At 40.8% G+C, this 17,090-nt stretch overlaps 1 protein-coding gene across 4 annotated transcripts in view; it reads right to left on the reverse strand.

The window, feature by feature from the left end:
- Positions 1-17,090, reverse strand: part of LOC139598158 (multidrug resistance-associated protein 1) — a 46,436-nt gene that overhangs the window by 24,045 nt on the left and 5,301 nt on the right. For all 4 annotated transcript variants that reach the window (XM_071444159.1, XM_071444158.1, XM_071444157.1 and 1 more), the window contains exons 2-12: positions 11,173-11,349; positions 10,318-10,443; positions 8,920-9,057; positions 7,695-7,820; positions 6,309-6,370; positions 5,367-5,498; positions 4,124-4,351; positions 3,295-3,472; positions 2,405-2,566; positions 1,895-1,987; positions 864-1,067 (exon numbers count right to left, since the gene is read on the reverse strand). In XM_071444159.1, coding sequence (XP_071300260.1) covers positions 864-1,067; positions 1,895-1,987; positions 2,405-2,566; positions 3,295-3,472; positions 4,124-4,351; positions 5,367-5,498; positions 6,309-6,370; positions 7,695-7,820; positions 8,920-9,057; positions 10,318-10,443; positions 11,173-11,349 — 1,626 coding nt within the window. The remainder of the gene's footprint in view (positions 1-863; positions 1,068-1,894; positions 1,988-2,404; positions 2,567-3,294; positions 3,473-4,123; positions 4,352-5,366; positions 5,499-6,308; positions 6,371-7,694; positions 7,821-8,919; positions 9,058-10,317; positions 10,444-11,172; positions 11,350-17,090) is intronic.

Consider the following 17,090-nt stretch of genomic DNA (forward strand, 5'->3'; position numbering starts at 1 on the left):
AGATAATCCCAGACTTCTTTTAGAAAAGCATTCACTTAAGAATGCGGCTGATGCTTCTCTGCCTTTCATCATGCCCCGAGCATAATGTAAACACTAAAAATGTTTGCAGGGAAGGAATCTGAGACTGGACAGTACACTTAAACACCTTCAACTGGAACAGCACATATTTTATCCTAATGTAGTCATGGCTTTTAATTGTTTCTGCAGACAAGAGCAATGGCCCCTCATTCTAATAGGGCCTGAAGCAATTTTGATGTGATCTCACTCTTCTCTCCCTTGTATTAGTTGAAATGTAAGCTAACCACAAACACAGGAGGGATGTTTGGCATATCATGGATTTTTATTTTTTTTTAAGTAAGAATCTGAAGCCATCTCAGGCCACACAATGGTTTTGCCTTTTGCACGTGGTTCTTACACAGATGCTGGGAGAATCCCAGCCAGAGGCACTCCTGGAGCCCAACACCCCATTCAGTCAGGAGCTCTTATGGAAGGTCCTGCTGCTGCTCAGAAACACACTGAAATAAGGGATTTTTTTATTCTCCTAAATCTGACCATGCATTTCATCCGAGATTCCTCAAGTACTCTACTTCTAAAAATAGGAGGGGATGCAGAGGGGGTTTTTATTTTTCAATACTTGGACATTAACTTCTAGAATACATCCAAGCTGGCTGTTACTGAGTTTGAAAGAAAACAGCAGTGCCTTTCCACAGAGAAGTGGACCCCTAAGTGTTCAAGGACCCACCATTCTGCAGGGCATTTTGGCTCAACTCATTAAAACACAAAACCAAAAGTAGCCCTCAAGTGCTGCCTTGGAAAGCACAATCCCAAAAAGGAGAGAAGACTTCCAGATTTGTTTCACTTACCAAAAACGGAGCACAAACCCAAGTGAAGGTTGCCATTGCAGCAAGGTAAGCAGATTTTTTTAGGACTTTGAGTTCTTTCTGTCTGATCTCTAATACCTTCTCTCTAAAGGCTAATTCCCAAGCATAAAGTTTCAGAACTTTAATCCCATTGAGAATTTCATTCATCAGCTTAATTCTGTTGTCTTTGCTCTTCATTTGAGCCACCTAAAAACAACATTGCAAAAAATAATTAACAGAGCACAATACTTGGCAGAACCTCAAAGTTCTGAGCTTTCTATTTTGCAATGGCAAATTTACCTCATTATCATCAAAAGCTTACTTGCTTCCCAAGCAGGAAGTCTGAGATACTATCTGAACAAACAAATATGCAGAATTAACAAGATGTTTTAAACCAATTAAAAGAATGCTTCATGTAACTACAAATCCAAAGCAAGATCAAAACAAGTGTGGCACTGGTTTAAATGTGATTAACCCTGCAACAGGGAGCCCTGGGACTCAGGTACAATATGCAGTTAAAAACTAAACTAGTGCAAGATGTGCAGCTTGCTTCTAACCTTAGACCAAACTTAATTTTGCTTTATTTTCAGCACTATCAATGGCTTTTTTCTCTTCATCTCTCCAGGAAACAAACAAAAAATGGAACAAGCCACACATCCTGGAAACATGAATATTTCATCCATGGACATTAGTTTCATTAGGCAGACAGTAGTTTACTTTTGCACTTTAGTTTTTAGGCAAGTTAAAAACTGAACTAATTCCTAATAATTCAATCACTGCACATCTCATGAAGCTGTCTGAAGTGCTACCTTGGTCTTCACTACTGCAGGTTTTTAGACCATTACATACAGATAAGCTGTAAGGCTGAAAAATACATAAGTTTGTTTATTCTGAATACACAACACCTCTGACCTTTCTTTCCCTTCCCTTTTTTTAAAGGGATAGTTAGAAGAATGGGAAAAAAATAAGGAAAGCCCTCCAGGAATAAGTCAAAGAATAGATGTTTCTTAAAAGTACTATATAGAGATGCTAACCTGATATGTTTTTGTCTTCATTGCCATCACAGCATTTATTGGAACCAGAAGGATCATGACAGCCACACCTGCCAGCACTGAAGGACCTAAATTCTGCAAAGTACATCATTGTAAGCATTTATTCAAACTAATTTTTTTTAATTCACACAGATATGTTTTAACACTTTGCAAGAGTCAGCCCAGGGCTGTGTGAACCAGAAACAGCAACATCTCATATGTTACTCTGAGCACCCAGAGCACCAAGAGCACTTTTGTTTAAATCAAGGGACACATGAGATCCTCTAGGTGCTGCAGTCCCTCAAAAGGTAACAGTTCCCCACTGCATCCTCCCCATATGAGCTCAGATGTGCAAATTCAGAACCTCCTGCCAGCAGCGACAAAAGCAGCTCTGAATGGTTTTTAATAAACAGCACTTTCTCCTCACTGCTGAACAACAGGTGTGTGTAGGCACAGAATCAGGGAAGCAGCACACTGCCAAAGCCAAAACAAGAAACAACACACAGTGCTCACCCTCCACAGCAGGTACAGGGCCAGTATCACCTGCAGAGGGGCAGACCAAATCATGTTTATGTAGGTAGCCAAGTCCATGAACCTCTGAGCATCCACAGACATCAGATTCACAATCTCACCCACAGTAGAAGTCTTCCTAGCAGAATTTGTGATAACAAGTGCCTACATGCAGGTAAAAAACCAAAAAGCAATTAGAACAACATGAGGACACACTTAGTCATTTGTATTTTCTCCACAGAAGTCAAGTGCTTTACACAACTGCATCTTTTAAATCACAGGTAATCACTGTCCTTCATATTCTGTTTACCCTGTACATCCTGCAAAGTGCAAGTTGTACAGTTTGAATCAATCAGCTGGGTTTAAGCTAATCTAGAATTAAAGTTAATAAGCAAACTTTGGGGTATGGGATGGTGGTTTTATTGCTTGGAGGTATTGTTAACTTGGTTTGTTACTTGTTTTTGTTTTAGTCTAAGTGGAACCTTCACTTCTTGTGACACATTTTCCTCACACAGAGCTATCAGTTCACAGCTTTCTAAAATGTTCCAGCTTATTCTAAGATAGCACTGCTGGGAAATCCCAAAGGAAGCTGTAAATGTAGATGCATCTTTAATTTCTGCACCAACTGAAGCACTGCACACCCCAAGTCTAAATGAGGAAAGTTTTCTTACTTGGCAGTGAGAAGAAGCATGTTAAGTAGCAAATTAGAAAACTGCCCTGGCTTAAAGGCTGTTATTTATAAATTAGACATGCTCTTATTTCTCTTAAGAGTTAGGAATCAGCATACCAGAGTCTCCTACCTTATTACTCAGACTTGAATGATGCATTCTCACAGTCACAGATACTGCATATTTGTAGTCACAGTACAGTTACATATTTAAAGAAACACCTACCTTTCTATAAATTACACCAACAATGGCTGTTTTGAGCCTCATTCCAGTTACAAAGCAAATATGAAAATACTGGTGAAGGATCAGTGTCTGAAGACAGGCACAGACAAACAGCAGTACTGTATAAAAGTAGCCCTGCCAGTTTGGGGCAGCTTTGTTATTCACAAAGTTGAGCAGCAATCTGTGGAGAGAGAAATGAGTTCTCTTGATAGATAGAAAACAAAACCAAATGTCATGGTTGCAGCCTTGGGTTATCCCAAACATTGCACAGGTCATGCAAGCACCTGAAGTACCAAACTTAGATAAAACACTTCAGCAAACTTTTTAGAAACTGGAGATCACTTGGTATGAGCATACATCACTCCCTCCTCAAGGTACCAGTCTGAAACATGAAGTATCACATAGCCCACATGTACAGCATTCTCTTGGGGCTACAGAGAAGCCTCACAGCCCCTGCAGCTGAAATGCAACCACCTGCAGCTCCTTCACTTCTCAGCTCAAAGCAATACAACCCTCCCAGCTCCTCAGCTCTCTGTGGCATCACATACTCTGATGTGTAGGCACAGAATAATTACAGGTTAGCACTGAGCAAACTCTCATGGTTATGTTCCTGCCCTGCCTTCCTGGTGCTGAAAAGGAAAAGAAGTTAAACATTTATTGCATGATGTTGTAATCTGAAAACCAATGGACTGAAATCATGTTTGCTCCCTTTTATGACATCTCTTCCTCACTGTATCAGCTGAAGGCAAAGCAGCTTGGGGAGTGAAATACCAGCATGTTTTAAATACTGTTCACATACTTTTAATATAATAATAAAGTATATAGATCTTACTTCAGAATTTCCGGGCCTGCAAACATCAAGAGATCATGTGCAGCTTTAAAAAGGAAGCTCATGAGAAAATATGGTCCAAAGGTTTTATATAACACCTTGAATAAAGATGCTTCAGGGCTCTTCTGAGATGGTTTTATAATCAAAGCTTCAACCTCTTCTGTCACATCACCATTTGAGTCCCCTGATTTTTGCTGCTTTTTGGGCACATATAACATGTTTGGTGGTTGCCTGAAAAAAGATCAGGTAGAGAATGTAGCCTTTATTCAAGCATAAAGCCAACTGGAAAAATGTTCCCTGTACAAATGAGATGTAAATGAGCTGCTCATTGTGATTCTTAACAGTTTAACTGAGTTTTACTGTCAAATGTATTTAATCTTACAACAACTAAATGAACTGGCTGCTCAGAAATGGCTTTCTTTGCTTGGAAAGGTAACATTCCTGGAAATCTCTCCCTTAAGTCTGCCCTGGGGAATGAGGAATAGAGCTGTAACTCATAAGCTTAAAGAGCAGAGGACATTATTATCCTAGGACCCAGTATGCTGAACTTTCATCAAAACCAATGCCCCACTGTACCACCAGAGTTAACAGACTGAAGCCAGGTTAATGCCAAGACATCCCCAATGGACTGAACACATTCTTTTCTTACATCTGGCTTATGCTGAACTGCATGCTCTGAACTTCTGAGGACAAGCTGGATGTAAAACACACTGTGTGAGCAAGCACACCAATTCCCTTCAATGAAAAGGTGCTCCTATTTGCTGCAGCCAAGGATGATGAAAGTAGGATGGGGACCAGAGGCATGCAGGCTTTCTAATTTTAGTCATCTGGCTTAGATGCTCAGACTCCCTATATAGTCAAAAGAAGGGAATAAGCTGCTCACTTTGACACCCTGAACTACCCTCCTGAGACTTTGCCAACTACAGAGGGAGCCCAAGCTCCTAAATTACACAGCACAAGTTTGTGTGCAAACACTCCCTGCCCAGGGGAAAACCACACTTCAAAAGTCACAGTAATAAGTTTTGGATCATGAAAGATGAAGCGAAAGTCGATGCAGCTCTTCATAAAGAAGAAATAAATGCCCCACTTGGTTCCAGCTCTCTGAGCACCCAAGGACAAACAGGGGCAGCCTTACAAAAGCAGGTTTGGTAACAAACAACAAACACCTCTAAGCAGAGGCTGAGTCACTTGAGCTCTTAAACCTCTGTGTGTTGGCAGAACTGAAAGCCAGGATAACTGAACTTACCTCTTGGTCTTTGACCACTCTTTTGCCCAATTTCTAGCCAAACCTGGCACTATTTCCTCTGATTTGTCCTCTTTATTTAATGACCACAAATCCTTGGCTTCCAAAGGGTTCCGATAACCCTGAATCATCAACCTGCATTAGAAGGAATCAGCAATATAAATTAAAGAGCACCAGAAGTATTTGTGGATATATAGAGACAGATATATAGATAGCCCTAGAACAGAGCCAGCTCTCCACAAAGATGCAAGCAAGCATTAGTGCCTGCAGGTCCAGATGCTAAAACATACATCCTCCTGTCTTTACTGGGAGAACAGACACCAAAACAGCTAAGGAGCCAGGATATGCCACTGAATTCAAATTCCAGGGAAAATAAAAGAAAGTATGAAGTGATCTCATCTGAAAATCAGCCAGGCAATTAATATTCCCATGCCTAGCAAGTTTCAAAATCTGTATTAGCCTTTAATTTCACAAAGCAACTCCTTTCATCTAGTTCTCTGTTGGAACTCTGGCCAAGTACCAGCCACAACTATACACCAATATTATTTTACATGCTTCTGTGATTTAACTCACAAATCATACAGCATAAGTAAAATTAAGTTAATGGGGAAAAAAAGAGCCTACTGGACCAAAAGATGTAATATTTTCCAATGTCTTAGTTTCTAAATACAGCTGACAATTTCTCCTTTCTTATATTTCCCAAAGAAGTTTTTTTTATGATATTCCTTCAAACATATTAAATACAGACTGGCAAGATTTAAAATCACAAAGACCCTACAAAGGAAGTTAAAAAAATATTAATCAAACTTTTTAAAAAATTAAGCTATCTACAAAACAACCAACCACAATTATTGTTGCATGATTATTGCTAATTTATCTCTGAAAGCAGGATCCCAAAGTGCCATCTGTCTTGTACTGATGATTTATGCAACAGCTTGATCTTACCCAGTGATCCACCAGAATGTGATTCTGGAGAGGAAAGAAGCACTGAACTCTGGACATGGATTCTAAAGGAGAGAAAAAGAAATCAATCCACATTCAAAATGACTGTAGGGCCAAAAGAAATAAGCAAAGCAGAAAAGATGTTTTTGAAATTCCTGTTGTTTACAGTATTTTTTTCACATTACTAAAACTTGCCATTCCTGCTGCTGAGAGCAAACACAAGCCCAACCTCAGGGCTGTCAGCAGGCTCCACATCAACAACACAACAAACAGCTGGAGGAATTTCTGGTTTGGAAATATTTGGTAAAAGGGCATAAAGCAGAATTTAAGGCTGACTAACATGACTTCTTTGCTTTTTTTCCCAACAAAATGAAAGGTTAAAATTTGAAGTCTGCCCTGTTTCCTGAAGACATTCTAAATTCCTAGAAATACTCAGGACAGAAAAACAAATCACTGTGGTCTCAAAGCACCTTGTAATTATTCCAACCATGATCAAAGAAAAGGTTTCCTTACACCCACAGTATCCTGTCACGCATATTTAACCCCTGAATGAGATGAAAAGAACCAAAAGATGAAGAGGATCCAAAGACTCAGCAATCTGTTCCCCCTCCCAGGCACACACACACACAGCCTGCCATGGCCAGGCAGAGCACCCAGGACACCTGGGGAAGGAAACTGTGGCACCCAGGAAGTGCCCATGGACCCTTTCCAAAGTTACAAAGGCAGTATTTATTTGCCCCTCAGACATTTCACACCTTCCTTCATCAGTCAGTGTCACTGAACTGTCATCATACCAGAATCAGACCTTGTATAAAACTGAAATTCCATGCCATTAAGCTGGTACATATCATTAGGAACACAAGCCAAACAGATCATGTCTAGGTAAAATTAAATATCTACATCCAAACCACCCTCTAGCATTAGCTGCTCTTGTGTCTGAGCTGGTTAAATCTTCACTTGACACAAGAGTGATAAAAACAGAAATCAAACACATCTGCCCAAGCTGAAAATCTTTCCAGGTCTAAATTCTTCCCTGTGTTCAAATGAAAGTGAATCCACATGCTCCTGCCTGCTGAGCATATCAGATAACCAGGAGCACAACATTTCAAATCACTATTTTCCACTGACTGCCAGTAGCACCACTGAATATAAATACATAGAACTTACCCTTCAGGAATGCTATTCAGCAACGAGGGCAACTGTATTTTTGTGCTTTTTCTTACACACAGCCCCTCCCTTACCCCAGTTTTGCATGTTATGGGCTTCTTTTGCATCACCAAATAAAAACCAGAATTTTAATTATTTATCATCTTGGAGACTATGGCCCTGTAGCTCATTACACAGAATATTGCACATATGATACTTGGCACTCTGTACAGACTCACTCACAGGATCATTTACTGTTTCAGAAAACAAAGGTGGTTGCTCTGGAAAACAACACAGGATGAGCTCTACTAATACCAGGACAAAGTAGATACAGAAGGTGGCATAACGAAATGCATACTCATCAGCACCCTGCAAAGGAAGGACATATTCCAGTTAGAAGGCTTGAGGAATTGATTTTAAATAACATGTTATGATTAAACAGAAAACAGCTCCTTACTGTAAGTTCTGCAAACTAAGTGCTACACTACTCACCCCCATGCAAATGAAAGTCAGTGTCTATTTTGGTAAAGGGAAGGTAATGAGAGGGGAGAGGATGTGAAAGACACATTTATTTTTATTCAGTCATTACCATTAAAATACAAGCATGAATTTCTTACATAAAAAGTTCTCTTTAACACACGGTTTGTGCCAACACAGCCCCAGTTTGAAGTCAGTGTATTCCTTACAGGGGCAACTCATTTATGCACTGGGTAGCAAGAAGTATTAAATGCAAAATTTTTAATTCGCAGAATTAAAAAATTATAGAGAGCAGAATTTGCATTACACTTTGTTCCACTGAGTGCAAAATTCAGAGGTTCTTTCAGTTTTTAAGACTGGGACTGATGCATAACACAAGCCACAGAAATCAAAGCACAGATATAGATGGGGACACACCCCCAGTAAAATCCCATTCCCAACAGCTGAAGACAAGCTGGGTGAAAGTTCTCAAAATTGCCAATGCAGCTTAAAGGTTTCAAGAAATAAAAATGCCATTTTCAGGCAGCTCCACGATTAGTCTGATACTTGAGGTGGTCTTACTACAGGGGCAAACTGTCATAAAAATATTTCACTTTGATTTAGTCCAAGCAGGTGAGACCACAGCAGCACTGAACAGTGTTTCAGGAAATCCACTGCACAGTCAACAGGAAGGTGACAAACACCCAGCCAGAGCAGCTTGATAGCAAAGATTACAGAGAATTTGAGAGCACTTGAGCAGACACATCCGCTTTCCCCAACAGCCAGCCCAATTCTCTTGGCAACTGCTGCTGCAGTTAAAATCACTCTGAATTTCACCATCATTTCAAAACAGAAGACATTGATTCCTGCTTCCCTTGCTGTTACAACCCAAGGAAGGCAGGTACACCACATGAATCATTAACTGATTTGACTGGTGTAATTGCCAAGCAACTATTCTATCACTGCAGCATTGGGGATCATTTTCAACTGAATGAGGCTAAAAGTCACTTACCAAATTTAAGGCATGTTTTATTTTGGATATAAAAATCATTGTGGCACATAACAATGAGATGAACCAGAAAATTGTCATTACACCAGAAGACTGGACTCCTTTTATTCTTTCATATTGTATTAAAAATGTGGCCAGCAACTGTAGATAAATAAAATGAAAATATATTAACAAATTAAGTTTTACAATATGTTATGCACATGTAAAAGGTACTGTGCTAAAGTCTGCTGATTTAACATTTCTAACCCAGTATCTCCCAGACCTTCTAAACCCCTGAAATTTTAAGTGTAATTCAAAAATACATTTAAATAGGAAATTCTCTGTATCAGTAAAGATAAGGAGTAGACAAAAAAAGAAAAAGGAATATGCATTAAATAGAAATAGACAATCCCATACACGAAAGTTCTGTCAAAAGCTGCCAACCTTAACTACTTTACTTTTCGTAGTGGTTCTGTATCACAAATCAAGATGAAATTATGGCATTTCCTGACTAGCTCTTTTAAAATAAACAGATTTCTTTCCATGCAAGCCATAACACCACACAACACCAACCAAGTATTAGTCTATTTCTGTATTTTGTGTGTTTTCAGAGTCCTTTAGGAAGCTCTACATCTCACTTATCTACTGCAACAAGCATTTTCAGTCAGCCTGACAAAAGCTTGACAGTTGTATTATTAAATGACCACAAACTACTTAACAGCTCTTGCATTTGTCAGTATGTTTGAGAGCTGTTTGGGGTTTTTATTTGTTGTTGTTCTTGGGGTTGTGGTGTCCCCTTGAGCATCATGTTTAATCATTCCAACTCTGTAATAAACCTAAGGCAACAGACAGCAAATGAAGAGCAAGGCACCTGCCTTGAAAGGCAGAGATATTGGTGTGAAAGCAGAAAACCCCAGCACACCCAGGTCAAAGGAGGCAGCTGGGGACACCTGTGTGACTTGTGGCTTTCAAGGCTTTCCACTGTGCCCTCAAGAGTAACAAAGACAACACACACTCAAGAATGTTATATGGCAGTTTGTAATGAGATACTTCCACAATCTCCCCCAGGCTCAGGGGTTTGTATTATCTAGGTTGAATCGGCTCTCTTGAGCTGATTCCTCTACCCAATGCCTGAGCCAAACTATCAAATGGATGCTAGCTCAGGCCTACCAAAACAAGACAACTGAAACTGCCTTGTGTGCTGCTGTGCAACACACTAAGCACAGGTAGGTGAGAGTCTGATTTTTCTCTTTTTTTATTAAAAGAAAGCAGGTATTTCAGAGTCAATATTTCACAGCTCAGCTACAGAGTAAGTCTGTATGTAAAGGCTGCAGCTCAAAGAGTTCCAGCACTGTGAATAACACAGAGATGGTGCTATTGCTTACAGCTTTGCAGGGACAGTGGCTGTGCAGGAGAACTTACCATTGTTATACCCAATACTGTAGGGCTAACGAGAAAAAATGGAGCTCGAAAAATATTTTGACTTCTTTCCCAGAAAGAGTAGAAAAGGTCTGCCCAGCAGACTATCCACAGTATTAAGCCCAAAGCCTGCAATAAAAAAATGTCTTTAATACATCAATTCACAAAGATAATGCAGCACAATATATAGATAAACACTAGATGTTATGTGTTAGTAGGAGTCATAATCAGATCATATCAATTGGGCAATTCTACCACATGCACAAAAGAAAAGCAATTTGGCTTTAATTATTGAATTTCTACTAGAAGAAAAAAGTTTACTGGTTTTTAATTCCATGTAATTCAGTCATTATGAAGCAGAAAGCTGGTCTCCTGAGTAACAGATTGCAGAGAAAAAAACCTCTCCAATATACCATGTTATTACAGCCCTTCTTAAAACTTTGCACTTATTCTACAGGGAAGAAAAAACCAAAAACATTAAGTACCTATTTCACAATAGAAGTGGAATGGAACACCTGCAGCAGCTCTAGAAATGTATGGTGTTTAACTTAAGAAGCTGACAGGATAATAAATTCTTTCTATGATAGAAATAGGGGCCTTGAGATTGAGTTGCCTTAAAACAGTCTTCTCCAACCGCTCTTTAAAAGGATTGCATGTTTGTTGCTATGCCAGGGTAAATTTCAGAAAGTCTGATAAAAGGGCAAAGGAAACAGGAAAGGCTGGGAAATCAAACACAAGCAGAACAAATGAGTTACCCCTGAAGTATGCACCCAGGTCAAGACTGATGCTAGACCAGAGCTGAAGAGAGACTGCCCTTTGCAGAGCAGGCTGCTGGGCTGTGCTCTCAGAGGCACTCACCGTTTTGGCTTTGTTCAGGTTGGACACCTGGATGTAGCCCCTGTCATGCCAGCGAAGGTACAGGGAGTACACTGGGAAGCAGAGCCACAGGTAAATGCAAGGGATCCACACCAGGACTGTGTTCTGAAAGCACAGGGTGAAGTCTGGATCTTCTGTGTGCCATGTCAGATTCCAATCCTGGGGCAAGAAAACGGGCTAAGTTACAGAAAAAGCCAACACTGAACTTCAGTATCTGACAATCAGAAACAGGGACTCAGAATAAAAAATCCACAACAACAAGGCATAGACTCAAGTAAAAGGCTCAGCCTTGCAATTCGTTTCCTACTCAACAAGAAGAGGATGGAAATTGACATAATTCAATGTTTTCTTACTTCTCTCAACATCATTTTCAAGCCCAAGGTAAATCACCATACAATCAAACCAAAACTGATGCTAGCAATAATAAAACCATGACCATTTTAATTACTGGCACAAGTAACAGATTATTTAGTAGTAACATGAGCTTTCATGATTGTTCTGAGTTAGGAAAATCTCTTGCAGCAAGTTTTACCTAAAAGTCATTGACCTTGCTGAAAACTTACCACATGCAACACTTTCTCTCAAGTGCTGTAGATTTTTGACTCTCCGACAGAATAATGCAATACACAACATTGCAGCTGTGGATGGACTGCAGTATTCAACAGCCAAAGCATTGCTCCCAGGCTTCTGTTTAAAAGTCACTGAGCCAGGAGCAGCAGTCCCATGCCCAAAGGCTTGTTGACTATGGTGTTAACTTTCCAGTGGCAAAGCATTTTTTCAGGCAGTCGCACAGCTTACACTACACGCAAAACACCAGTACCACTACTGGGACATAATGTCATCAATCCTATTCCATTATAAAAGCCTGAGCTGGTACTGAAACAGGTGCCATTATCCACATTTTATAGATGAGGAAACAGACCCAAAAGGAGCTGTAGTGCCTGTCCCCTCTATTCCAACATCAAAGCTGAAAGCAGATCCCACTGCCCAGAATCACCACACTTTGATCCTTGTTTGTCCCTGCATTCCACTGAATAAACAGCTTCAAACACAATTACAAAGAGAACATTGATCTAAAGAGGGATGGAAGATACATTTTTCCTCCCCATTTCCCTCAATTTCTATCAGAATGTAGGACCTGATACAACAGACAGCATACACAGAACATTCTGTGTTATTTTTCTCCTCTAATTCCACTGCGTTCTAAACATTCTGTGCACTTTGGATCACTTTTAATTTTTCATTTTTAGAAAATCTCTGAGCCAATTCCAGGGCATTAACACTGGTAGAACACAAGAATGCCCAGTTATGTTTGACTGTGCCTGTGGAGGGGTCACAAGGTATTCGTGACAAGGCAGTGGCTGTGAGATGCTGTGGCCAGCCACATGCTTATTGAGTTTCCTGACTGCTTAACTCATCAGAAATTTCAGCTGAGTCATCCTTACATTCAGCCATCACACAAATGGTTTTGGCTTTCTAGGTCTCAGCTGCACTACTCCAGCACAAGAGCCAAGAAAAAGTCTAATGACTCTGCAGAACAGTTTACAATTCACAAATTAAGATAGTTATAAGATTATACAAGTAAACCAAACAGATGCAATCAGCTTTATAAGAAACAAACAAAAGCACTGACATCTTTTTATTAAATAAACTTTAGGAGATCTACATACCCTTTAGAAACTTATTAACTTCTTTTTCCCTGTTTTTAAATGCTTTCTATAAAATGAATGTGGCAAATACCAGCAAGGTCAAGGCAGGTAACACATGTCACTGCCACGTGGCAAAATAAGAGCAAGAAGTGCTGTATGCATACTGCTATGCACACTGGCTGGAGGATATTCTAAAAACATGCAACCTTCCATTTGACTTGCATTTTACAAGTTATCTGGAGGTGTTTGTTTCTGCATAAAAGGCAAGAGTGTACAATGCAATGGTACTTCGGGGTTGAGAACAGAAAGATGGGACAAACGGGCAATTTTGGGCAAGACTACTGCTAGAATTGAACAGCAACATCAGGTCTCTCTTTCATATGTTTCCAGGATTTCATCCAGAGGCTGTTGCTATCAAGTAGAAACATGCTCAGCTTTAAAAACACTTCTCTGTACAAAAGAAATGGCAACACACAGGTGAGATGCAGAAGCCACTTCCATTTTACATTCACTTCAGGTGGCAAAAGGCAAGGAACATGTGAAGAGACACAGCAGCATTTTCCTGCTGATTCCCTCAGCTGCGTAGCACAGACAGGAGCAGAGGTGCAGAGCCCACCCTTGCTCTGAGCACCCCATGGCCTCACAGGGCCACCCGTGCTGGGCCACAGCTCCCCACAGTGACAGCAGCCACCGGAGGGTCCCGATTAACCCCAGCCCAAAGGCACTGGGGCCACTGCAGGGACACACTGAACAGGGACACGCCGAGCAGGGACACACCGAGCAGGGACACACCGAGCAGGGACACACCGAGCGGGGACACGCCGAGCGGGGACACGCCGAGCGGGGACACGCCGAGCAGGGACACACGGCAGGGACACACCGAGCAGGGACACACCGAGCGGGGACACGCCGAGCGGGGACACGCCGAGCGGGGACACGCCGGGCAGGGACACAGAGCGGGGACACGCCGGGCAGGCAGATGTGTGCAGGACACAGCAGCAGCAGGCTCTCAGCCTGAACCCAGCTGGGATCACCATCAAGAGGAACCCAACCCATTACAAAAGGATGGGTTCTGCATGGAGGACACCACAGCTTCAGCAGATTGCACTGCAGCTGGAAAACGTGTCGCTCTCATCATGAAACCAGCATGCATTCACATTCAAATGATAGGTTCAGTTACACAAGTCTAGACTAGTCCTGCCAGTGGAAAGTACATGCTTCTCCTTTGCTTTATACAAACCCTGATTCAGTTCTGATTTTTTCCATCATAACCAAAATGCAAAAACAATCACTGAAACAGACCTTAGTATTTACCAGACGTTAATAAGCAAATTAATGACATTTTTTTCAGACTCAAGTTTTGGAAACACTGTTTTACCATGTTGTACAGAAACATGAAATTACTCCATTTTTCTCAGCTCAAAGATTAACCCTTTTCATTCTCACTGATCAGTTAACTCTTCTGCTTTGCAAAGTCACATCAAATGACAGAGATACAACCACTGAAAGCCTACACAAACTAGCAGCCTCCTGCCATAAAAAAGAGGAGGAAAAAACAGGGTCAAGTCTATAGTTATTAGACTGTATAATCTGGAAGCAGCCTTCACTTTAAGCTGTGACTGCAGGAACCCACTGGAGAAGAATCAGTCTGATCCTTGTTCCTTTCTTGGTAGATGTTGGGAGAGATACACTGTTGGCTTAGTGTAATCCAGAAGAACCATAACTCAGATGGTAAATAGTTTCGGGTTGGTTTTTCTTTTCTTTTCAAAAATTCCTTAACAATTTCAAAGTTTCCCAGAATAGCAGATGGGTATTTTTAATTTTACCTGACCTACTTCTCAGTTTTCATTTCTATCATCAGCACTATGGTTCAAAAACACCAGTCCACAGTTCTAGTGCCCTGTAGCATGTTTTCTTCCATGGCACAAAAAAGCTTCCTATCACATCTGAAATGAAACCCTCTGTCCACAAGAGGGGCACAAAAATGCTTGGCATTCCCCAGAATCAAGTGGATCCATTCACAGGTAAACACTTACTTAACAGTGCATAAAACCTAGGAAAATTAAGAACTATACTAACTCCTGTCTAAAATTTCAGGAACAGGCAAGATAAAAGCACTGGCAGTAGAACTGTGAGACAAAGTTGCAACACAAAAGGCCACTTATTCAGCCTTTGCTGGGGGAAGACAGACCAAGGACAGTTGCATGCCTCCTGTATGGCTAATCTGAGGAACAACAGCATTTGATGCTGGCTGCCTCTCCTGGCAGCAGGAAAGGCTGGCAAGGGAGCAGCCAGGGGTTGCTTGTTCTCACACCAATAACCCCACTTGACCCACAGCACATTTTAGAATTCTCACTGGCAGAAATGGAGATACCCAAATTGCTTGGTTTCATGCCTGCTGTGTGCAAGTGTGCTAGAGATGCAGGCTGCCAGCCACAGTGTTAAACCCACCTGCATGGACCAAATTGTGACTGAAAAGTGACTTAAAACATTAGCACACAGCTATGTAAAAAACTGAAATTACAAAACCACACTGGAATGTTAACATCATGGTAAACACTTATTCCTTCAACAGGAGCTTGACACTGACACTGTGTACCCACAACTTCAATATCACCCACAGAAGAACCACTTCCCCTGTAATACCAAGATAAAGTTTCTCAATCTTATCTCCCCAACAATAAAAAAGACTTTCTGTTTAATGCAATGTTTACATTTAGCTGACTGAAAGTAATTAGTTCTCTCACGTCCTAACACTGTAACTGCAGCTGACAACTTTCATTATAATATTATCATCACTTTCCCACTGAAATAGGAAGTCTTACAATCTGCCAGCTCTAGATACAGGATTGAAAAATGTCCCAGTGTGGCACCTATAAAACCATGAGCTGACTGAACCACTCTCTCTCTCAGTGTAGGGTAAAAGCCAATGGCCTCATGGCATCTATCTAGGACAGCAAATTTCCTGCCTCTCCCCAGACAGGAGATTTGGCAGATCTGGCTCAGCCTACATCTTCAGAGGAGCTGCATCAAGAGGGAGGGGGTAAGGGAAGTGCAGAACAGGACCTCTCTCTTTAAGGCTGCTTTAAAGGAGCTCTGACCTTGCTTTAAAAAAGTCCCTGACACCTGATATGCCATCTTTGTTCTGCCATTCATGTTTTGGAGTCAGATCTGAAACCTGTGCTGAGGCTCACCATTTGTCTAAGAGCATGTTTAGAATGGAGCCTAAACAAGCACAATGATCATGGACAATCCCCACCAACATCAGATCTGCTCTGCTGAGCTCAGCCCACATCTCAGGGAGTGACAAGCTGGTAAGACAAGCAGCAGGTATTTGTACAGGAAAAGTACTCCAGAATCCCTACCGGTTTTCTAGCCCAAAATACCACGTGCAGACTGAGGCCTCAGAAAAGGGAAGACACCATGCCTCTCCTTCACTTCAAATTCTGAAACCTAAGCTTTATTCTTGAAGTATCTTAATGTTGTCAAAGACAAGACTGTTAGAGCAAGAGGTGGAAAAGTTACAGAATATAATAATCACAATAATAAACAAGGGTCCTAAATTTTTTATCATGTATATAAAGAGTATTTTGGGGGGCGGAAACACCAGTGTTTCTAGTGACGAAAAAAATGCCCTTAATTTCTCATAATGTTTTCTATTGGTTTTAACAAGTTATAAATGGTTTTAATGGTTTAAGTTCTCAATGGTAATTACTTACATAATGCAGATTTGACTTGCTAACACAGACAAGGAAAAGCCTCTACCTTCCAATAACTGGTCCTGAACTTAAATCATGTGTCTATACCTCTTTGTCCCAAACCTGCACATGAGTATTTCCTAATATTTACAAGAAGTTGAGATCCTTTGTTATAGAAAACACTGCATCAGCTCAAACTGTGTGTTAAATTCCAAGAAAAAAAGCCATATTTTGCTTTTTTATACCCTTTAGCCTAAAATAAGAAGCAGGTGCTAACAAATTGCCAGAGAAAGGAGCACCTGCAGCTGTGGCATTTACAAGAGCTGAGCTTTGTAACCTAAGAAGCTAAAAGACACCATTTGTGTCAGAGAAACATAGATTAGAACTTTCAAAATTAAAATTTAGCCTCTCTCTGCAGACGCTGCATTTCCATACCCTGCCATATCTGCAAGTACCACAACAAAACATTTGGCCACTTGACAACAAAATATTTACTTCTGGTTTCAGAACCCAAGGATGGTTTTTACCTTTCTGCAAGGTTTTTCACTGAAAT

Source organism: Agelaius tricolor, unplaced genomic scaffold (assembly GCF_023055355.1).
Source record: "Agelaius tricolor isolate 1412-34295 unplaced genomic scaffold, bAgeTri1.0.p SCAF_19, whole genome shotgun sequence".
Classification (NCBI taxonomy): Eukaryota; Metazoa; Chordata; class Aves; order Passeriformes; family Icteridae; genus Agelaius; species Agelaius tricolor.